Source organism: Lissotriton helveticus, chromosome 1_2, assembly GCF_964261635.1.
Source record: "Lissotriton helveticus chromosome 1_2, aLisHel1.1, whole genome shotgun sequence".
Lineage (NCBI taxonomy): Eukaryota > Metazoa > Chordata > Amphibia > Caudata > Salamandridae > Lissotriton > Lissotriton helveticus.
The window spans coordinates 395,636,614-395,660,885 of NC_136058.1; the positions used below are offsets into that span (position 1 = coordinate 395,636,614).

The 24,272-nt window shown below is 44.3% G+C and overlaps 1 protein-coding gene across 1 annotated transcript; it reads right to left on the bottom strand.

Annotated features, from left to right (window-relative positions):
* Positions 1-523: 523 nt before the first annotated feature.
* Positions 524-5,869, bottom strand: LOC144806314 (uncharacterized). The gene is made up of 2 exons (XM_078672706.1): positions 5,799-5,869; positions 524-4,476 (listed from the first exon to the last, which is right to left on the bottom strand). The coding sequence occupies exon 2, from the start codon at positions 3,562-3,564 to the stop codon at positions 1,822-1,824; it is 1,743 nt and encodes a 580-aa protein (XP_078528832.1). The 5' UTR covers positions 3,565-4,476; positions 5,799-5,869; the 3' UTR covers positions 524-1,821.
* Positions 5,870-24,272: the final 18,403 nt, after the last annotated feature.

Here is a 24,272-nt window from a genome sequence, read left to right on the forward strand (position 1 = left end):
GTTGAGGGTATTGTGGACAGATACGAGCACTAATCAAGACTTTGGGCGCCATGTTGCGGGAATTCTGCTCATGCACAGAACTATGCGCAGGAAACCAGGACCTCAGTGTATTGTGGTGTACCAAAAATCCACCTCAGTGCCCAGAACCCCTATCCGACTAGCAACAGTGTCTCATTCATTCTCCGTACTACAGCGAAGCTACCAATGAACAAGCGACTTTGGGACCTCTCAGGAATAGTGGGAATCAAGAACACTCTTTTGTTTTTATTCTCATAAATGTCCACAACGTGAGCAATCAGAGACACGGTATAGTTTAAAATGTTTATTTCAACTACGTGCTCTAAGATGCAGTATATTTGCTAACATAAGTAAAAAGATGCATAAAATCAATACAATCAACATTGTTACAGTTCCATAAAATACAGAGTGAGAAATCATATTATAATGATAGTGGAACCAGGTCTATAGCGCCTTGTGTACCACCCTCCCCTTGCTAGGTATTATAATAAGAGAAGATCTCTAGGTTAAAACCGGGAACCCCATACCTCCAAAGTCAGGTGAAGTGAATCGCATCCCAGATCAGCAGAGCTCTTTGTTGATTGAAAGGTTTTTCCCAAGTGCTAGACTCATGCATGCAGTGCAATATTAAAAGCACCTGAGTTTCAGAAATGAGCAGCTGTGTTCGTGTTGTGTTTAGAGCGTGGGCCGATCAACCTGCATCAACAGCATACATTGTTATTTTAACCTTGAACACTTTGTGCAGACTTGAGGTCGCAGTGTGAGTCTGGAGATGTGAAAAACAGATCGTTCTCATGTGAAGGAAAAGCAAGCAGTTTGTCTTTATAAAAACAGAGATGTAGTGTCGTGTGCAAAAGCAGCAAAATGGCGTTTTCGCAACTAACTCACTTATGCTAATATAGCAATGTGTGCAGGCAGAATCATATTCATCCCTACACTTTTACAGGTAGCATGAACAGGAACACTTGGATGTTTTTCTTTGCAACTCTTCATCGCCAAATAAAAACCACCAGTGCTTCTTTTCTTTTATTTCACATTGTGCTAGTCTCCCAGTAGATTTCCTGTTATATCACGTTTTTTTTTCTATGTGTACCGAAGTGAACAATCACTGGGAACAGACACTTTTATTATTCTACAAATCTTTGGTTTTCTTCTTTTCTTCTAGTCGAGTCTTCATTCATCTGGTATTTGAATAACACACATAATTATATATTTGTTCCTGTAATTCCTTCATCTCACAATAACTGCACTGTTCTGCTCCTGTATATGTCTTCAGATGAGTCAATATTATTGTTAATGTTCGTAAGTTCTTTCTGAATTCACTGCATCTCTAGGATTATTTCTAAGTGAGTTAAATGAAGGTGTGTGTTCGCTGAGGCTATGTAGGATCAGAAATTGGCAAAAGCTCATCACACTTTTAGTGCAATTGTAAGGTTTAGCCCAGGTGTGTTTGCAATTGACAAAATCACTTCTGACATTCATTGCAATGCCCATTTTTACTCTGTGTGTGTTAGTTGATGTATCCGTAGGTTTAATAACTGACAGAAGATATTCACACATTCACTGCACCTGAAAGGATTTTTCTCTGTGTGCATTAACTGATGAATCCTTAATGCGAAAGATTTCCTAAAGGTACTTCTACACTCACTACAGTTGTACGGTATTTACAGAGTGTGTGCAAGCTGATGTCTACATAGGCTTGATAATTGACTGCATTTCTTCACACATTCATTGCACTTGAAGGCTTTTCTTCTGCGTTTGCTCGCTGATGCCTGTTTAGGATTGATAATGGACTTCAGCTTTTCAAGCATTCGTGGCATTTAAAAGATTTGTTTGCCCTTTGTGAGCTCGCTGATGATTTCTTAATGCTGAAGAGTAAGTAAAACTACTGCCACATTCACTGCAATGGTATGGTTTTTCCCCTGTGTGTATTCTCTGATGTCTGCGGAGGTTTGCAATGTGACTGAAGCTCTTTACACATTCAGTGCAATGGTATGGTTTTTCCCCTGTGTGTATTTTCTGATGTACGTGTAGCTGTGAAATCTGATTGAAGTTCTTTGCACATTCACTGCAATGGTAGGGTTTTTCCCCTGTGTGTATTCTCTGATGTCTGCGGAGGTTTGAAATGTGACTGAAGCTCTTTACACATTCAGTGCAATGGTATGGTTTTTCCCCTGTGTGTGTTCGCTGATGTGTTTGGAGTTCTGCTAACGTACTGAAACTCTTGGCACATTCACTGCACTGGTATGGTTTTTCCCCTGTGTGTATTCTCTGATGTGTGCGGAGGTTTGCAATTTGATTGAAGCTCTTTACACATTCAGTGCAATGGTATGGTTTTTCCACTGTGTGTGTTCGCTGATGTGTTTGGAGTTCTGCTAACGTACTGAAACTCTTGGTACATTCACTGTAATGGTATGGTTTTTCCCCTGTGTGTATTTTCTGATGTACGTGTAGCTGTGAAATCTGATTGAAGTTCTTTGCACATTCCTTGCAATGGAATGGTTTTTCCCCTGTGTGTATTCTCTGATGTCTGTGGAGGTTTGAAATGTGATTGAAGCTCTTTGCACATTCCTTGCAATGGTATGGTTTTTCCCCTGTATGTGTTCGCTGATGTGTTTGGAGTTCTGCTAACGTACTGAAACTCTTCACACATTCACTGCAATGGTATGGTTTTTCCCCTGTGTGTATTTTCTGATGTACGTGTAGCTGTGAAATCTGATTGAAGTTCTTTGCACATTCCTTGCAATGGAATGGTTTTTCCCCTGTGTGTATTCTCTGATGTCTGTGGAGGTTTGAAATGTGATTGAAGCTCTTTGCACATTCCTTGCAATGGTATGGTTTTTCCCCTGTGTGTGTCCGCTGATGTGTTTGGAGTTCTGCCAACGTACTGAAACTCTTGGCACATTCACTGCAATGGTATGGTTTTTCCCCTGTGTGTATTCTCTGATGTGTGTGGAGGTTTGCAATTTGACTGAAGCTCTTTACACATTCCTTGCAATGGTATGGCTTTTCCCCTGTGTGTGTTTGCTGATGTATTAGGAGTTCGTGTGACCGACAGAAGCTCTTCACACATTCACTACAACGGTAGGGTTTTTCCCCTGTGTGTATTCTATGATGTCTATGGAGGCTTGATAATTGACTGAAACTCTTTATACATTCCTTGCAATGGTATGGTTTTTCCCCTGTGTGTATTCGCTGATGTATTTGGAGGTGTGATAACTGACTGAAGCTCTTTACACATTCATTGCAAAGGTATTGTTTTTCCCCTTTGTGTATTCGCTGATGTCTTTGGAGGTGTGATAACTGACTGAAGCTCTTCACACATTCAGTACAATGGTATGGTTTTTCCCCTGTGTGTATTCTCTGATGTCTATGGAGGTCTGTTAACCGACTGAAGCTCTTTACACATTCAGTACAGTGGTATGGTTTTTCCCCTGTTTGTATTCGCTGATGCTCTTTTATGGTTTCTAATTGGCTAAAGTTCTTGACATATTCAGTGGAATTGCACGATTTTTCTCCTGACCGTGTTTCCTGAAGGGTCAGCATAGTTAATAAACTACTTGCGTTATTTTCACATTCCCTGTATGCGTGTTATATTTTGGACGCTTGATTTCCGATTTAACAATAAAATACAAGACTCACTAAATACCTGCCACATTCATAATATCAGTAAGGCTTCCTTGTGGGTGATTGCATCTTTAGATTGGATAATGGCTTCGCATGCTTGCGGGTAAAGCTTAATCTTTGTTCCGGTAGGTGCAAATTGGGACAATACTTTGTACTTTAGAGAGCAGAACTCTCCTTTCCTTCAGCCTTCAGTTGTTAGGCTCCACTTCGTTGTGCTTTTCCCTGGTGCCTGCGGTTTGGCTAGGAAGAGTTTGCAATACACCTAGAGCACTGAATGGTGGTCTGTTGCCAGTTTAGATAGAGAAGCACTGCTCTAGCCACATCATGATGATGAAGCGACTTGCAATGTGTACAGCTACTCCAAAGAGTGTCCCGGGGCAAAGCACAGGTCAGAAAAGAAAGTAAATCAGTTTGTTTCAAACATGGACAAAAAGCCAAGTTTTCAACCTTTTTTAAACATTATCATATTGCTAACAGCTCAACGCTGAAATGGGATTTTGTTCCAAGCTATGGATCCCAAATAGACACGAGACCTTCCTCCAACTCTCATACCGGCCTCATGATCAAAGCTGGTGTTGGACGCTTGTTTATACAGCAGGTGATTTGTCAGTTTTGTTGCCTTAATTTTGTAGAGGTCATTTCTTCGTCTTGGGGTGTCGAGGTGCAGAGCTCAGACTCGTACACTCACTGAATTGCCTTTGACTGCTTCTTCCTGGATCGGTCCTCTGCTTGCACTGATGCTTTTGGAGCTCCTTATTTTTGATAATTTTTTCAGGTTTGATGTGTTATCTTCATTATTCATAATCAATCCGTGCCTTTAAGTCCTATTTTCTATCGGATGCAAAGAAATGCAATATTACTAAATGCAAATGTAAAGAATGTGAATACACAATATTTAACCAGCTGGATAAGACATCTCTTCTCTACCATATTTAAAATTTAGTAAGGAACATTTTACCATACATGGATATTTCAATAAAACTGTGGTTGAACATGTAACATTGTATTTACTTCTGAAAAGGCAGTGATTTACCATTATTGACAGAGTAACTTACTAAAGAAAGGGCAGCCACAGAGAACTCGTGCTACAGGTAGAGTTTTACGTAGATATACATGGACAAGATTTCATTTAAACAGAACAGATTGTGGAAAAAGAGAGGAATCAGGAAGCGCTGCTGTTAATTTAGTTTCAGGAAGTAGCTACCAAAGGTAGCTCTTCAGGAAGTGTATAACAAAGGTAACTCTTCAGGAAGTATTTAACCAAGGTAACTTGGAAGTGTATAACAAAGGTAACTCTTTAGGAAGTATCTAACAAAGGTAACTCTTTAGGAAGTATACATGACAAAGGTAACTCTTTAGGAAGTATATATGACAACGGTAACTCCAGACACCGTCTTCCACAATGCTTTCATGTTCACACTGGATCAGCTCAAATGCCAACTCCCGCCTTTACCTTGCAGCTCATTAAGGGCCTTACTATGAGTGCGACGGCCCTCATGATCGCCGCACTCACGGTGGCGGTCCAACTGCCACCATCCTGGTGGTCTGACCGCCTTATTATGAGTGTGGTGGTGGGACCCCCACGAGGCCGCCACCCCGCGAGGATCAAGGATCCCGCTGTGGCGGCGGTCTGCAAACACCCTGAATATGTTGACAGTGCCGATGCCGACATCGCCGAGCATATTACGGTCTGCATATCCACCGCCCTTTTCCCTGGCGGGACCCCACCATGAAAAGGATAAAGGACATGCAGGTAAGGGGGCCCTCACAGGGCCCCGGCCGATTCTGCTCCTTGGGTTGCATGCGGGGGGCACATGTAGCTCCACTCCATGGAATTGCGCCCTTGTTCCTGCACAGTCTGGCATGCATGACATGGCGCAGGAACGTGCTGCAGGCACTCTTAAGGTGGTGGTATGATGTTTAGGCTCTCTAATGAGCCTAATACAGCCGCCGCGAGACCGCTGCTGCACCGCCCACCCACCCTGGATTTAGGCCATAATCCGGCGGCGGGCTCTCAATGGGCGTGGCAGTCTGCCTGGTACCTCCGCTGTGGTAGTCCCATTGGAAGACCGCCACACTCGTAATAAGGCCCTAAGTCACCTTCAACACATTTTACAGCCCTCCTGGCTCAAGCATTTCTGGATCCTTCTAACCTGGAAGACTGGAGCATTATCCTGAGTTGAGGTGGATTTTCTATCAGCGTAATATATATCCATCTCCCTTGAACTATTGACTGATTCTGCCCTGAAAGACAACTTAAAAAATGAGTCTTTAGTTCTTCCTAAAGTAGGTAAAGTTAAGATCCTTTTGTATTTCAATCAGCAGATCCTTCCAGGGTTTTCTGTAAAACAGAATGAAGGGTTAATTCTAATGGCCCGTCTTTATATTGCGCACACAGATAAAGCAAAGAAATATTAAATCATGTCATTTATTATTCAACGATATCAGTCATTTATTCCTTATAGAGAATCCATCACAACTAATAATTTAACTGAAATATCCCCCAATCCAACAGATGTGTGCATATTAATATTTGCTTTCCATGTTCCTGTTTTCCATGATATTTGACTTATTGTGGTCTGTCTGAAGGCCAGGATGCTACTTTGTGACTCAACAGGGCTTTGGTAGAGCGGGAGGAGGTGTCTGATGTCCACAGGTGAAGTCACATTCCTCCATTCCCATATTTCTTTTATCCAGGTATACCTCATTCCATGTCCTTCACCTCCCTACTCCCCTCGGCCTGTGTACTCACTCTACACACTTGAAGCATGCACACAGCAGACGTCAGATAATAGTCATAGCCTGATAGTGCAGAGGCCATGGTTGGTAGTATGGTGATCACAAGCTTCGTTTCAGAAGGTTATCTGGGAGGTCCAAACAGAGGAGGCACACAGGCGGGTGCTTATGAGGTACAAACAGAGGAGGAGCACAGGTAGGTGCTTATGAGGTATAAACAGAAGGTGCACAGGTAGGTGCTTAGGAAGTACAAACAGAGGAGGAGCTCAGGTAGGTGCTTATGAGGTATAAACAGAAGGTGCACAGGTAGGTGCTTAGGAAGTACAAACAGAGGAGGAGCTCAGGTAGGTGCTAATGAGGTATAAACAGGAGATGCACAGGTAGGTACTTATGAGGTACAAACAGAGGAGGCGCACAGGTAGATGCTTATGAGGTACAAACAGAGGAGGTGCACAGGTAGGTGCTAATGAGGTATAAACAGAGGAGGTGCACAGGTTGGTGCTTATGAGGTATAAAGAGAGGAGGTGCACTGGCAGGTGCTCTTAAGGTATAAACAGAGGAGATGCAGAGGTAGGTGCCTATGAGGTATAAACAGAGGAGGTGCATAGGTAGGGGCTTATGATGTACAGAGGAGGCACACAGGTAGGTGGGTGTACCCCTCTGCGTCTGCTTCCATCTGTACTAGGCGGTGTATTGGTGTCCACTGGATCCTATTCCTACAGCCTCACGTGGACACTTGCTGCGTGGATGTCACAACATTGACCCCTTAGTTCAGGGGAGCAGAGCCTCAGGAAACACAACACCTGGAGGCCGTCTGCCTCGAGGGAGAGATCCAGGTGAGGGTTCCTTGTTTAGGACTAACTGCTGTCAGCTCATTGACACCTTTAGGCATTTGTTTGCGCTCTATAAATCCTTTTTATTTCATACAACGTTAGAGAGACATCAAGATGAACAGGAAAATGGAAAAGTGAAGAGGATGAAGGAGGAACACCAGGAGAACACCAGGCATAAACAAGCTATTGAAGGCAAGAAAAGATAATGAGGAACAGAAATGGGGGCAGTGACAAAAATGTCAGTCTTGTTGGCTGCAATAAAGCACTTAAAAGCATTGTGAGAAAGTGAGGAGATGCAAACTGAGCTCTAAGTGGTTATCTACTCCTGGATACCACTGAAGGCTTCCAGGAGCACACAACAAACCATGCTCTGTGACATGCCCCGGTGTGAGCAACACTCTTGGATAAACTGTAACAAAAGCAATGCAAGAACTGTATAAATGCTAGCGCGGTACAGTATCTTGCAGGCACTGAAGGATGCATGGCTCAGCAGTCTGTCAGCAAAAACCCTAAAGAGGCATGCATGACTCAGCAATTAGAGCACAAATATATCTGAAGAATGCATGGCTCAGCAGTCTGTCAGCAAAAAACCCTAAAGAGGCATGCATGACTCAGCAATCAGAGAACAAATAAATTTAAAGAATGCATGGCTCAGCAGTCCGTCTGCAAAAACCCTAAAGAGGCATGCATGACTCAGCAATCAGAGCACAAATAAATTTGAAGAATGCATGGCTCAGCAGTCCGTCTGCAAAAACCCTAAAGAGGCATGCATGACTCAGCAATCAGAGCACAAATAAATTTGAAGAATGCATGGCTCAGCAGTCCGTCTGCAAAAACCCTAAAGAGGCATGCATGACTCAGCAATCAGAGCACAAATAATTCTGAAGAATGCATGGCTCAGCAGGGTCCACTATCAGACTGTTGTGACGCATGCAGGCAGCAGGATTCTTGCATGAAGTTATGCTGTTCTATAACTCACTCTTTAACTTGTTATCATCCATGCTCCTGGTTACTTGTTCAGGGTCTAATGTAGTATAGGCCTCTAATCTTGTTTTGCCTGAAGAGCCAATGTCTCTCATTTAATATCTCTGTTCTGCCCATAGACGGTACTGCCGTCGCACATCCTAAGTTCTTACATTCGGGGAGGGAGGTAGGGAGGGGATGTGGGGGACAAGGGTGAGAAGGGGGAGAGGGGTGGGGAGGGATTGAAAATGGGGTTGTATACTACACTGGTTGTTTCCTTCTGCTTTGTTTTCTGTTTCTTTTACGTTGCGAAAGATAACGCTTTTTTAGTATCACACAGGTCATGCGTTTACCAATGCCCACATACTAGAGATAAACCACGAACCCTTCGAATTGTAGTCTCATACTGCGCAACAACTGGTATACAGAGGGCGTCTCTCTCTGCGACCACAACTCTTTAGATGGTTAAAACCAATTTCTCAGCTGAAAATCTCAATGTAGTCTCATTGAATGTCAAGGGTCTCAACTACCCAGTGAAAAGACGGAAGGTTTTTGAATACCTATCTAAATCAAAAGGGGATATCATCCTGCTCCAAGAGATTAAGCTCTCAGAGGAGGGCATAAACTTTATTAACCTCAACTGGATCTCCCACACACTCTGCTCCTCGACAAACCACAAGAAGGGAGGAGTGATCACCATAATCTCAAAAAAATCGAACCTATCTGTTACCTCACACACACAACACACAGATGCAAGACTATTAATTACCCACCTGTTAATGGACGAAGATCCCATTTATGTAGTAAACATATACGGTCCTAACTCTGATGCCCCAGACTTTTGGGAATCAGTCTCCCTAGCCATAGAGAACATCCCACAAGATGAACTCCTAATTGTAGGCGGCAATTTCAATCTCCCAATGGACCCTTTATTAGATCGACAATCAAAATGCATGTTCCAACCTTCTCGCTCCCACAACTCACTCACTCGCCTGTGCACCAAATTCCTACTAAAGGATTCTTGGCGCCTCCAACATCCTGATGGGAGGGACTATACCTTCTACTCAGCCCCACATAATTCATACTCCAGAATTGACTATATTTTAATCTCTAGCCCTTTCACTCACCTCATCGAGGAAATAGACATCGCTCCAAAGCTGATCTCTGACCACTCCTGCATTAGCGCCAAACTTGCGTGCTCCCATTCGATTTTACCCCCAAAACACTGGTGATTTAATGAGGAAATTCTATCGGACCCTGAAAGCAAACAACAAATAGAAAACGCCATAAAGGAATACATCTCACTGAATGATTCCCCTGATATGAACACCTCCACAGTCTGGGACGCCCTGAAAGCCACAATTAGAGGGGTGATTATTGGCATTAGAGCAAGGACCAATAATAAACTTAATGTAGATCTAGACAAGCTTGAAAAAGACATCAAGATCCTAGAAACCACCCACTCGACTGACCTTGATAACAAACTGGTTTTAGAGCAACTGATCAATAAGAAGTACGAATATAACACTATTGCAAGCAGACGAGCCGGTGTTTGGGTTAATAAGTTCAAAGCCATGAAACTATGCGAAGGGAATAGAGCTGGAAAACTTCTGGCGTCCTACCTGAAACACAGACAAAAATTACTCACTATTTCATCAATCAAAGACTCCGCTAACAATACACACCCCAAACAAGAACAAATTGTAGACACCTTTAAGACCTTTTATGAAGACCTCTACAAGAACAAGATGTCATTCGACCCGGTCGCTTGCACTAATTACCTAGATGCCCTGAACCTCCCCAAACTCTCTGATGAAGATAGTTCTACAATAGGGTCCCCCATCAAAGACATGGAAATCCTGGCTTCTATTAAATCACTTAAAAGCAACAAAGCCCCCGGTCCGGATGGGTTTTCTGCAAGCTTCTACAAAGCATTTGATGTCGCTCTCCCCCATGTTCTTAAAACTTTTTAACTCGATTGCCTCCTCTGGCAGTGCTTCGGAATCAATGGGCGAAGCCACTATAATTGTTATCCCGAAGGAGGGTAAAGGCACCCTTCTAACTAAAAACTTTCAGCCCATTTCGCTTATAATTCTGGACTGCAAAATGTATGCGAAAATTCTAGCGAGTAGACTTAATGCCATTCTCCCCAAATTAATCAGTAACTCCCAGGTGGGATTTTTAAAACATTGTATGTCCAATGACAACACAAAACTATTATGCCATATCCTTTAGAAAGCCAAAATAATACCCACCCCAATTTTGGCCATAACCCTTGACGCTGAAAAAGCGTTCGATAGAGTATCTTGGTCCTTCTTACATCACTGCATGAAAGCCTTTCATTTAGGCTTTAATTTAGGGAATTCCTACATCAATATGGTAATGGTCCTTTATTCTTCACCGTCTGTTAGAATCGCTATCAATGGCTCCCTTTTGGACTCATTTCGTTTACAACAGGGCACCAGGCAAGGCTGCCCCCTCTCTCCAGCCCTGTTTCTCCTGCCCCTTGAACCGCTCATATCAGGCATAAAACAAAATAAAGAAATAGCGGGAGTGAGCTTCGGGGACACACGGGTGAAACTAGCTGCATACGCTGACGACATTCTAGTGGCGACAGTGAATCCAGAGACCTCCATCAAATCTCTCATGACTACCATAGAAGGATACTCGCTACACTCTGGGTACAAATTGAACCGTGACAAGTCAGAGGTTAAGCCCCTAAACGTTTATGGTACCAGAGAAATGCAGGGTGCCTCAGGCCTCACATGGAAAACTGGTTTTATTAAATACCTGGGAATCGAATTCGGCATCTCCCGTCTCAAAACACTTCATCACAATGAATCCATCACTCTAGACAAAATTAAATCACAACTGGATGGCTGGTCCCCCCATTTTATAACTTGATGAGGAAGGGTCGAAGCCATTAAAATGATGATCTCCCCTTTAGTTAATTATCTCATTACAATGCTCCCTCTCACCTTGTCCCAGTACTTCCATCACAAATTAGATACTCTACTTTCTAAATTCCTATGGAAAGGGAAAAAGGCTAGAATTAGCATAAAAAAGCTACGCATCGACAAACCCTTGGGTGGGGTCAATCTAGCGGATTTTAAACTATACCAGATTGCCTTCCTTACCAAACAAGGCTCTTACTGGCTCGCGCCACCAGCTGAAAACATTCCTGGATGGCTAAACGTTGAAAAAGCCCTTTTCAAAAATCTTGCTCCAGCGTCCATTCTTACTGCTAAAATGAATACGGCCGTTTGCTCAATATCCATTTTTAAAAATACAAGACTTGACCTCCTAAAAATTTATAAACTCCTGACTAACCACATAAGGTGCTCTGACTGGGAGTCGCTATGGCACAGTCACTTAATAATGTACAAAGGGAAACCACTACACAATTAGATCTGGATTAATAAAGATATATTTTTCCCACACCAACTGTTTAGTAATTCTTACCCATTCTCTTTTAAAGAACTCCAAACCAAATATGATCTAGAAGCAATAGAATTTTACAACTTTTGGAATATTAAAACAGCAAACTCCAAAGCAAAGCTGTCCAAAAAGCCGCCCTCCCTCCCAAGCTCCCTAGCTGCCTTCAATAGGCTGGGCCACCAGGTCTCCAGGCTTTACAAAATCCTACGGCCACAGCATTCCAATCTCAATAAAGACCTTCGGCAGTTCTGGGAATCATACTCTTCTGTACCAATTTCAGAAGTGGAGTGGTCCAAAACCTGGGAATCAACCATGAGACACAAAATAAGCCCTACACTCTCCCAGACGAAGTTTTGGCTTCTCCACAAAGCTTTTTGAACAACGGCGCGTCTCTTTTCACACAATATTAGAGACAATGCCACATGCTGGAACTGCAACGAGAAAGATGGTGACCTTGAACACCTTTTACTAAGCTGTGTCTATGTTACAGCCTTCTGGGACAAAGTCTTTGCATTCGTTGCAAAAGTTTTCTCCTTCTCCCCCACCAAAGAGTTTTCTACCTTAGTGCTGGGCTTTACCAGAGCTGATTCGCTCTCAGATGATGACAGGGCCTTAATTGACCTTTTGTTCACCGTTGCTGTGAAGATAATTCTGAACAACTGGAAGGAAACGCGTAAAGCCTCCTTTAAATGTTGGCTAAACTGGATCACCAAGCTGAGAGGTGCTAATAATATCTCTCTCCAAAATACCCCATGGCACCCTCCTCCTAGACAAATATGGATTTCCCTTGACAATTATTTTAGCGTACATAAACCCCCATGATTTTTCACCACACTTCCCAACCTTCATGCCCATATGACCACATATACTTACCACCAAGCCTACTCTGTAACGTACTTGTCTGCTTCAGGTAATCTTTCCCAGGGAACGCTGAAGTCTGTATTACCAGTGTCCATCACCCTTGTGTAGATACTATATATGATGTTTATGACTGTTACTATGCGGCTTCCATTTATTGCTTTATTTTTGTCTTAGTCTTAATTTACTCTGATTTTCTGTGATTGTCACTCCCAATACAGATATTTTTCCATTCATTTACTTATTGTCCCTTATGTTTTTTTACTGTATGTTTTTGTTTTGGAAACTACCAATAAACATTTGTGAAATAAAAAAAACAAAAAACAAATATACTCTATGTAGGAAGAATAAGAGGCGATTTCTGTGCGTGCGTGCACAAACTTATGCTATGCAAATGTCGTGCACAGCTCTTCTGTGTGCACACAACTGCGCTGTAGAGGATACAAACACAGCAAGCATAGCTTAACAGTCTTGTGCACAACTGCGCTGTATTGGATCCATACAAGATGTGTGTGGGGGGTGTGGTCTGGTGTGTGTGTGTGTGTGTGACTGGCACACGGGTTGAAAGCAGGATAGCGCAAGTGTGCACAATTGTACTGTGTTGTAGTGTGCACAACTACATTGTACAGCAAACCAGGTAGGAGTTAACAGTGTGCAGAACTGCACCATACAGGAAGCATGAAAGGCGTAACTGTTTATACTCCGCAGCACAGCAGTCTATATAAAGCATATATGGTACTAAAGTGTGTGTACAATTTTACTGTGTAAAAAAGAAAGCATGGCTCAGATGTATGCAAACATTATTTTCACACTAAGCATTTAAGGCCTAACACTATCAAATCAAATGATAGAATATTTATTAAGCGCACATATCACTCGAAAGTCTCATGGCGCTGGTGGATAACTCTGAGAAGAACTTGATTTGGTGCAGTTAGATGTCAAACAGCAATGTATTTAAATTCCTACGAAAACAGTTATGATCACTTGTGGTGCGTAGATATAAGAACAGTTTGTTCCAAAGAGACGGAGCAAGTAACGAGAAAGATTTCCCTCCACATGTGGTGGTACGGATTCTGGGAGATGAGAGGAGTGCTTGGTTGCTGGATCTCAAAGTTCTAACAGGTTGATACCAGCTTAACTTTTTGGTCCACAAATCTGGACCTTTTACGTACATATTCATATGCGTCATGCAAAGAATCTTAAAGCGTATACGTTTTCTTACAGGCAGCCAGTGTAAACGCTTCAAACTGGGTGTCGAAGGAGATCTTGGTGGAAGATTAAATACCAGCCTTGCTGCTGTGTTCTGCAGAACCTGCATCCTTGAGAGAAGGTTTTCATTGGTAGAAGATAGCAGGGCATTCCCATAGTCAATACGACTAATAATTAGTACCTGGACTAGTGGTTTTCTTGCCTCCGTCGGAATCCACTTGAAACTTTGCGCAGGCTACGCATGAGCCAACTCTCTTATTAACATGGTCTTTCATTGACAGTGTGTTGTCCATTTGAAAGCCCAGATTTTGTTGGAGTAAGACAAAGCCCAAGGCTTGAGGGCCACCAATCAGGTGACCAATGCTCATAAGCCTTGCCATAGAGCATTATCTCGGTTTTTCCTCCATTCTACTGCAAGCGGTTGGTGCACATCCACTTATCAATATGAGACATGCAATCTTTGAAACAGGACTTGGTTTCCAATGGGTCTGGACCAAGAGTGACCAGGATCTGAGTGTCGTCAGCATACAACACAACATCAAAGCCATGGGATCTAATCTCTTTGGCCAGAAGGGGTCACATAAAGGTTAAAGAGTGTGGGTCCCAAGATAGAGCCCTGTGGTACTCCCATCCTGACGGATCTACTACAGGAGCTGGTATTTCCTACCTGTGCTATCGTAGTTCGATCGGTTAGATAGTTTTTGAGCCACTGTAAAGCCTTTCCCCTGACACCAATCTCCCAAAGCTGATGATCAAGAATGCTGTGGGAGATTGTGTTGAACGCTGCAGATAAGTCTAGCAGAACGAGGATAGATGACTGTCCATTTTCTAGTGCCAGCCTGATATTATCAGATACCTCCAGCAAAGCTATTTTGGTACTGTGGGCTTCCCTAAAGCCAGCTTTTGACGGGTCAAGCAATCCATGCTTTCAAGATGGACAACGAGCTGTTTATTAACCAGTGATTCAAGCATCTTACTGAAATAAGGGAGCAACGATATAGGACGATAGTTGGAAAGAAGTTTTGGATCTGCAGTAGATTTTTTAAATATATTCCTGACTCTGGCAGTTTTCCATATTTTGGGAAATTCTGATTCTGACATTGATTTGTTGAATAGATTGGTGAGGCAGCCTAAGAGAGCTGGAGCTACAGTTGGAAAAAGGTCGGTGGCAAAGGGTCTGCAGGCGAACCAGATTTAACTTTTATGAAACCTTTAGTCACTTCTTCAGAGCTACACTGGGTGAATTCTTCCAAACTATGAGAGGGATCAAAGGCAGTTACTGAAAAATTCCCTGCTAATATCTTGTGCAGGGAAGGAATTATGAATAGCCATGATCTTATCATCAAAAAATTGAAAGAGAGTCTATCCAGTCATGAGAGGTAGAAATAAATCCCTTGGGTGACCTAGTGCGCTCCCAAATGGACATATTAAATGCTTTCCAGCAATACTACACCGTGATTTATTGCACCCCGACACATCTTAGACAGGAGGCGATAAGCCACTTTCCAGACCCGTTGCCGATCCCACACATCACGGAAGCAGACAAAACCACACTGGATGCCAAAATATCGGCAGCAGACGTCTCCTGCGCGATCCGTGCGTTGGCCCGGAACAAGGCACCGGGACTGGACGGTCTACCTCTTGAATACTACAGTACCTTCTCCACCCTATTGGTCCCTTGTCTGACGGAAACGTTTGCGGATGCACTGGAGAGGAGGGAGCTGCCAAATTCTCTTTGCGAATCTGTCATAGTGACGTTTCTCAAACCACACCAAGACCCACAACAATTGTCTTCCTACCGCCCCATCACACTCCTCTCTGCCGACTGTAAAATCTTGGGGAAAATTCTGACAGATAGATATGAAAAAATTCTATGACCCCTGGTCCATCTGGATCAGTGGGGGTTCGTCCCCTGCAGGAACACGTCCCAAAACATAAAGCGGATGTTTCATGTCCAGGATCTGGTGAGAGACATGTACCCTCACGCGGCCTGTATATTTCTCGATCTTGAAAAGGCCTTTGATACTCTCACGTGGCCTTACCTCTTTGCCATCCTGCGACAGGCAGGAATAGGTCCAACTCTTCTGCAGTACACGCGGCTCCTTTACACCAACCTCACATCTCGTGTCAGACTAGGCTGATACGTCTCGTCCCCATTCCGGGTGGAGAGGGGTACTAGGCAGGGCTGTCCCCCGTCACCCCTGACCTTCGCCCTGGCAGTGGAGCCCCATGCGATACGTTTGCGTCGGGAGAGGCCCACATGGGGCATTCCCATAGCGGACACAGTCCACTGCGTTTCCCTATACGCGGACAACCTTCTCCTGTACATCTGAGATATAACTGCGGACCTTTCACCCATATGGACAGCCTTGACGGAGTTCGCGAAGGCATTTGAACTCAAGGTAAACACAATTTACCCATTGCACCCGTCCGTTGAGCCACGGGAGATACGAGTGGGTGCGCAGTCTGCCCTGGAGCATGAGCACTCCCCGTTATCTCGGTGTCCGTCTGTACCACTCACCCACTGACATTTATGAGGGTAATTACCGTAAAGTGTTAGCCGGCATCAGATCGTCGGTGGTCTTCTGGAGGAGCCTCCCGATGGCCCCGATCGGTCGAGTAGCCATGGACAAGATGATCATTCTTCCCTGGCTATTATACTACTTCACGAATTTACAAGTTATTCCACCCAGGACTTTCATTCGTGAACTAGATGCGCTCCTCCGCACACTTATATGGGGGGCTAGCGGACACCGGATAGCTCTCACCAAACTGCAGTTACCCACCACGCAGGGGGGTCTGGGCGCCCCAGCTTTCGAGTCCTATTTCCTGGCGGCACAACTCCAGTGGCTGTCGTACTGGACGGCGGGTAGGCATACCCGAGCTTCATGAAATCATCAACAGCTCCTTTGAGACTGCCTCCTTCCCCAACGACTAGAAACATGCAGAGTTCAATCAATCAATCAATCAATCAAAGACATTTATAGAGAGCACTACTTACCCGTAGGGTCTCAAGGCGTTGGGGGGGGGCCGTTACTGCTCGAACAGCCAGGTCTTGAGCTTCTTCCTGAAGGAGAGGTGGTCTTGGGTCAAGCGCAGGTCGGTCGGGAGGGAGTTCCAGGTCTTGGCGGCCAGGTAGGAGAAGGACCTTCCTCCTGTTGTCGCTCTTCGGATGCGGGGGACGGCGGCGAGGGCGTGGCTGGCTGATCGGAGGTGGCGTTTGGGAGCGTAGAAGTTGATTCGGTTGTTGAGGTAGCTCTGGCCTTGATCGTGTAGGGCTTTGTGTGCGTGGGTGAGGAGACGGAAGGTGATTCTTTTGTTGACGGGGAGCCAATGCAGGTCTCTCAGATGTCCGGAGATGTGGCTGTTTCGTGGGATGTCGAGGATGAGTCTGGCTGAGGCGTTCTGGATCCGCAGGAGTCTCTTCTGGAGCTTGGCGGTGGTTCCGGCGTAGAGGGCGTTGCCGTAGTCCAGTCGGCTGGTGACGAGGGCCTGGGTGACAGTCTTCCTGGTCTCCGTGGGGATCCACCAGAAGATCTTCCGTAGCATGCGCAGGATGTTGAAGCACGACGAGGAGACGGCGTTGACTTGTCTGGTCATGGAGAGGGAGGAGTCCAGGATGAAGCCCAGGTTGCGTGCGTGGTCCTGTGGTAAATAAATAAATAATACCTCTATTTTTGAATGGATAAATGAATAACAGATAGCTCAATAAATAAGAGTCAAGATTCGAGGTAGTAGGAGTTTGCAGGTTTAATACAGCATAAAGGACAGGAACAGGACAACCTGCACAGGACAGGATCTGGAATGAGCGCGCTCTGGGGAAAGGAATCGGCGAACTATTTAATAACAATACACAAGTATATATGCTAAAACAGTTGCATTACAATACATACGATAGGCGGAGCAGTGGGTGTGGTCAATAGCAGTCGCGAAAGATAAGGGTGAAAGTAGGTGTAACAAGAGGCGTATACATAGACATGTGATGTAAACGTAACATAATATGTCATCAATGGGGCGGAAACATGGAGGGGGCTACCTAAGGAGCCGGGACCTCTAACCTGATGGTGCGCGCAAACTGACAATGACGTGTTACTAGGAGAAGCTGGGGGCTATGAACTATGTGCTGGGAGCAGAGACTGAAGTCTGGAGAGTCAGGGCGACATGTACCTAAACAGTATCTAGTATCTGATGTTTAGAGAACATGTTGATAGAATCCAAAAGTTATCAGGGTAAAGGCTAACAGACTCTAAGACTGGAGCATGCATTATTCTACATGTAGTGCGTGATGAAGAATATTAGATGATCATTAATGCAGTATTTCTCTTACATGGAGACGTAAAGGCTAGACAATGACAGAAACTATTGATGCGATTCAGTAGCTTTAGGAATGCAGAGAAGGAGGGCTGGACTGATAACTAGAATCATAACATACTCTTGGCAGACTCAGAGGCAGAGCCAGGCTGAACCGGGCACTGTGAGGCAGGAAGTAAGTGAAGGGTCAGGAACCCAGGTGGGGGCTGTATCGCTCCTCAGCGAGGCTCAGGAGACAGGAGCTGAATCTGGTGTCCAGGCCCTTTTGAGGCCTAGAAACGGGGACTTTACAATGAAATAACGTGCACACTGAGAAACGTGGCAACGTAGCTTTACATAGGCCTGATATTCGTAGTATTCACGAGAACTGGAAACAGGCATACTAGAGATGGACACAACTATAATTGCGTCTTTAATCGAACATGGGGAATACATATGCATATTAATCATGCACACATAACATATGATGGAGGACACGTAGGACACAGAACATGGCAAAATTTACTTTTCCACATTCCCTCCTTGTCACTACGTTTCCATCAGGAGACATCAATATTCATGATACCATCTATCATTTCATACAGTATCATTTGCTCGTCTCGAATTATCTTGGAACGGGATTTAGAACGAGGCTTGGGACTAGGAATACAAGAGGTAGCACAAATGCCACAAATCGCGGGGCCACATTGTATACAGAGGCAGCAACTGAATATGATCGCTACTGCAATACCTAGAAAGGACAATACTTTCCATCCCCAGGCGGAAATTATATTCCAGAACCAACCGGACCATGTCCAGGTGCCTGGATCTTGGTGTAACAGATGGGCAATTTTATGGAGTCTGGTTATAGCTAAATAAACAGACGGCGCGTTATTAGGAATGAAAATGCAGCAACTAGATCCGATGACTCTACATGCCCCGCCCCTATCGGCCAGTATGACGTCAAGGACGAGACGATTCTGGAGCACGACAAATCTCATAGCAGATTGCTCTTCGGTTAAGTTACCTAGGGCAGAGGCAGTCTCATTCACTACAGCTTCAAGGGTTCTTGTTAACCTACGGATTAGCTTACTATTCTGGATAGGTCCTATAAAGAAGAAGAAACCTCTATTGAAATCTGTATACTGTTCTAGAGCAGTTTCAGTATAATCGACAATTGGGGACTCGATTTCCCTTCTATGTCTAATGTGTACTAGATGTGTGTTTCTATGATAATCAGATGGGGCTAGAAAAACAGGTGGCAGTAGGAAGGCAATGTAACAGGTTCCCTCCCAATCGAGGGGCAGACGAACATATGCGGTCTGACCACAAACAAAATAAGAATGACGTGAGGCTTTGAAAATAGATTTCCCACTGTCACTATACTTGACAATAGTAGTACAATCACTATGTCCTACATGTACGGAACCATAATTTTGGACACATAATTCGCCTTTGATTGGTAGTACTGAAATAGCAGGTAAGTCTGGAGTAGAATCAGACTGAACATTCAGGACCATGAAATTCGAAGAATAATTACCTAAATTATAAACTTCATTCTCTAGATCTAACCCTGTTCTGTGGGGAAGACCTTGCTTGTCTGGAAAACATGTACTGTTCAGAAAAGACATATCTGTTGAGGATGACGTTAACGTGGACCATGCTCCACACGAACCATTATGTGAAAACGGATAAGGAAAGAGTGGCAGAACTCCCTTCGGTGTCTGGAAAGGGGGGAGTCGACCACACACCCAACAATTAGTGGCATTGCTGGTCTGGTGTGAATAATGTAACATGCGGATAAAGGAATTATTACGCATAGCGAGACGATAAGAGAGTTCATGAGGAGGCAGATCACTAAACGTGTGCTCTACTGTAACATTAGCAGACTTGTTTGCATGAGAAACTGGAAGATACAAGTAAAATGCATAACTTGTGCAAGAAATCATAATGCTGAGAAACAATATGAAACTTAGAAAAACGATACATCGGATTGAGTTTTGACTAACTCTCTCACTATGGGGGTCTATTTTATACATGTCAGAAACCGGTCTAACCGTTTCACCTAGGGGAGGACTTAGACAATCAAACTGGCTGACTTATTTTACTAGACCTTAGCTTTTGCTTATACTCCTGTTGCGGAGGTTTCTCTAACAGGGAGGGTTCAGTATCATTGTCTTTTGCGGGACAGTCCTTAAGAATAGTACTTTGGCAGTCTTTCAAATGCTCGGAAATGTTCTTTGAAACAGGCTTCAATCCATAAAATTTCTTGATATGCGATAGATGCACCCAGCCTTTTCTTCCCTCCAACTTCACGGCTGTACGGGTGGTGAGGAGGACCTGTCGGGGTTCTTTCCAGCGAGGCTCCAGCGGACTTGAACGATCAAAGTTTCTCACTAGAACCATGGATCCGGGAACGATTTCATGCGGTGCCACCTCGGTATTGTCTGGAAATGCGGCGGCAACCTGTGAACGACAAGAGTTGAGGGCAGACATCAAGGAAGCTAGGTAATCTGTCAGCATATTACTTGAAACATCAGTAATACTTCGAGGTCTAGGTGTACCCCACATGTTAGGGGGGCGGCCGAATACGACCTCGTACGGGGACAGACCTGATCTGGAATGTGCGACCATGCGCATGTAAAACAAAGCAACTGGCAGAGCTACTAGCCAGTCCACACCTTTCTCTTGACATACTTTTGCAATTCGGATCTTCAGGGTCTGATTATGTCTCTCTACGAGACCGGCTGCTTCAGGATGGCGTACACAATGGAACTTCCACTGGTACCCTAACAACAGGGAAACGTGTTTCATCAACTCAGATGAGAATGGCTGGCCGTTATCAGAATATACGACTCTTGGGAGTCGGTAGCGGGGGAAAAATTCACGAACCAACTGCTTGGCAGTGGTCGTGGCTGTGTAATCTGGGACTGGATATGCTTCTGTCCACCTGGACAAAGCGCATACAACTACAAGGACATACTTGAAACCTCGACATCGCTCCATCTGAATATAATCCATCTGGAGGACTTCAAAAGGGTGGTCAGGGGGCTGGAATCCACCTTGTTCCACCGGGACACTTTTACCTGGATTAAACTGGCAACATATCATACAGGTACGGACTTTCTGCTTGGCTGCAGCTCGTAAATGCTTGTTGAACCAAATGTTCTGGATACTGTCTAACATAGCTTTTTCTCCTAAATGTGCTGGACTATGTGCGGTATTGATAATGACTTGAACCATAGAGTCGGGGAGAAACCATGTGGCTTTACCCCTCGTTACCCATCCCTGATCTGTCTGAACCCCTCCTTGTTCGGACCATTTCTTGATTTCATCGGGAGTAGCATGCAACTGGATATCTATGATATCTTGAGTAGGGTCCTTAACTGTCATACAGGTAGTCGGATCTGGAGTATGTGTCTGTGTCGGAGTAACTGAAATGTCTGGAGTCTGTGCTGTAAGCTTGGCTGTGCGATCTGCCAGATCATTACCTTGAGAAATAGTGTCAGTAACTTTCGTATGTGCTTTGCATTTCATGATAGCAATGGATGTCGGTAAGTGTATGGCATCTAACAGAGCTTGAATAAGGAGACCATGCTGAATCTTGGTTCCATGAGAAGTCATGAAACCTCTCTCCTGCCAGAGCACTCCAAAGTCGTGTACGACTCCAAATGCGTAGCGTGAATCTGTGTAAACATTAACTTTCAAGTTCTTAGCGTGTATGCAGGCTTGAGTCAGAGCAACTAGCTCTGCTGATTGAGCAGACAGGGTGTCAATACGGTGTGTCTCAATAACTTCAGTGTCAGTAGTCACTGCATACGCGGCTACTAGTTCTCCTGTACTTGTTCTCATACATGAACCATCCACATAAAGTGTCAGGTCGGGATCTGGTAATGGAATATCTGTCAGATCTTGTCTTGGCTTAGTCATAATGTTAACTACTTCCACACAGTCGTGTGTGGCAGGATTCGAATTAACTGACGATAACAGTGTAGCAGGATTTAGAACGTTGCAGCGTCTGATTTCTATGTGTGGCTGGAACAGTGTCAATTCATAACCTGTTAAACGTGCAATTGTCAAGTGCTGAGTTTGTGTTCGGTTTAAAAGAACTTCCACAGAGTGTGGAACTTGTACTGTCAAGGAGTGTCCTAATACTATGGAATCACTTTGTCTGATAGCTAGTGCTGTGGCTGCAACTGACTTGAGGCACGCAGGCAGAGCCTGGGCTACAGGATCTAATGTGCTCGAAAAATAAGCACAGGGCTTGTATTGTCCTGCTTGATCTTGTGTGAGAACAGATAATGCTGTACCTTCGCGTTCTGTGACGAAAAGTGTAAAAGGCTTACTGTAGTTCGGTGTAGCTAGAACTGGAGCTTGGCATAGAGCTTTCTTTAACTCATTAAAAGCAAGTGTATGTTCAGGTGTCCAAGGGAGGACAGTCGATACGGCTGCCTCCTGGGTCGTTAACTGTATCAGTGGTTTAGCTAGAAATGCATACTGGGGAATCCATTGTCTGCAATAAGAAGTAAGGCCGATAAAAGCACGTACCTCCTTCTGGGTCCTGGGCTGAGGAAGACTCGCTATTAACTGGATACGATCTGGTGTCAACTGCCTACCCCACTTGGACAGTAAGTGGCCTAAATAGATCACTTGCTGGACACAGAACTGAAGCTTCGAAGGGGACACCTTGTGCCCCATCTCGGCAAGGAAATACAAGACTGTAAGTGAGGCTTGCTCGCAAGCACGTTCAGAACGGGCTGTGATCAGTAGATCATCGACATACTGGAGCAGGGCAGTGTCAGTTGGCATGTGAATGTTGTCTAGTTGTCTCTTGAGTGCTTGACTGTAAATACTAGGACTCTCTGTGAAACCTTGAGGAGCGCGTGTAAACATATAGCTCCTTCCATTTAAACAAAATCCGAAAAGAAACTGGCTGTCTGGATGAATGGGGACACTGAAAAACGCGTTCTTGAGATCTATGACTGTAAAAAATGAAGCTTCGGAATCAATGGCTGTCAATAGGGAAGAAATATCTGGGACAACTGGGTACTGAGGAATAATACATTTATTGAGTTCTCGTAGGTCAATCACTAATCGATATACTGGAGGTGCATTTGGATCAGTACGTTTCATGACTGGAATGATCGGAGAATTACATACATTGGAGTCAGTTTCTACAACTACTCCTTGAGCCATGAGTTCGTCAATAATTTTGGATAAGGCTACTACAGCCTCAGGTGGCAATCTGTACTGTCTGATTCGTGGTAACACTACACCTGGCTTAAGAGTCACACGATGGGGTGTGATTTGCATATAGCCGACATCAGTTGGACCTTGCGCCCATAGATGCTGCGGAACATTAGACAATCTTGGATCAAAATCTCGTAATACATAGTGACCCTTGAAGTCACGTAAAAACAATCGTATTCCCTCGGGGGAACAGCAAATTACTGCACCTAACTCTTTCAATGTCTTAATGCCTAACAAATTTTCTGGACATGACTTAGTAAGTAACAGATCAGTAGTGCGGGACAATGGACCTACTTCTAGAGTAACTGGCTTTGATATTTCGTTTACAATAGGCTTTCCTGAAAATCCAAGGGAAACATTTCTAGAGCCTGAGAGCGGAGCCCCTGGAACTTCGGCGTGACTGATAGTGGTCCTACTTGCCCCTGTATCAATCAGAAACTTTCTGTCTTTCCCTAATACTTGACTATGAACATAGGGACCTTCTTGATCTACAGGTATCTCGATGAGAGGCAAGCCTACCTCCCTCTCTAGGCTGTTTCATGAATACGGTTGATACTCTGGATACTCGGACTGTGCATACTGGTACATCTGCTGTGTAACATGTTGTGTTGCAGCAATAGGCTGCGGTACTGTAACTGTCTGTGGTGCATTCTGTGGCTGAGGAGTCTGTGAAACTTGTTCTTGTCTAGGCGGACGTGGTCTTTCTTTAGTCTTACCGGTAGCTATGTTGTGTTTCAGAACTGCACACTCGTTTATAAAATGACCTGGCTGTTTACAATAATTGCAGTTTCCTTTAACGGGAGCTGCAGGATGACTGGCTTGATTCGGACCCCTCTTCTGACTGTCTTGTGGAACAGATTGTGCAACTAGTACTTTCATTTTCGTGTCTTTCATACGCTTTCTCTCGTGTTCTTGCTCTTCTCTGATTCTATTCTGGTGGTATTGGAGCATCTGTAACATCTGAGACGGGGTACTAGCTTGCCACGTACTTTCGACTTTCAAAACTCGATTCTTAACTTGTGGACTTGAATTCTCGACTAATTTAGTAAC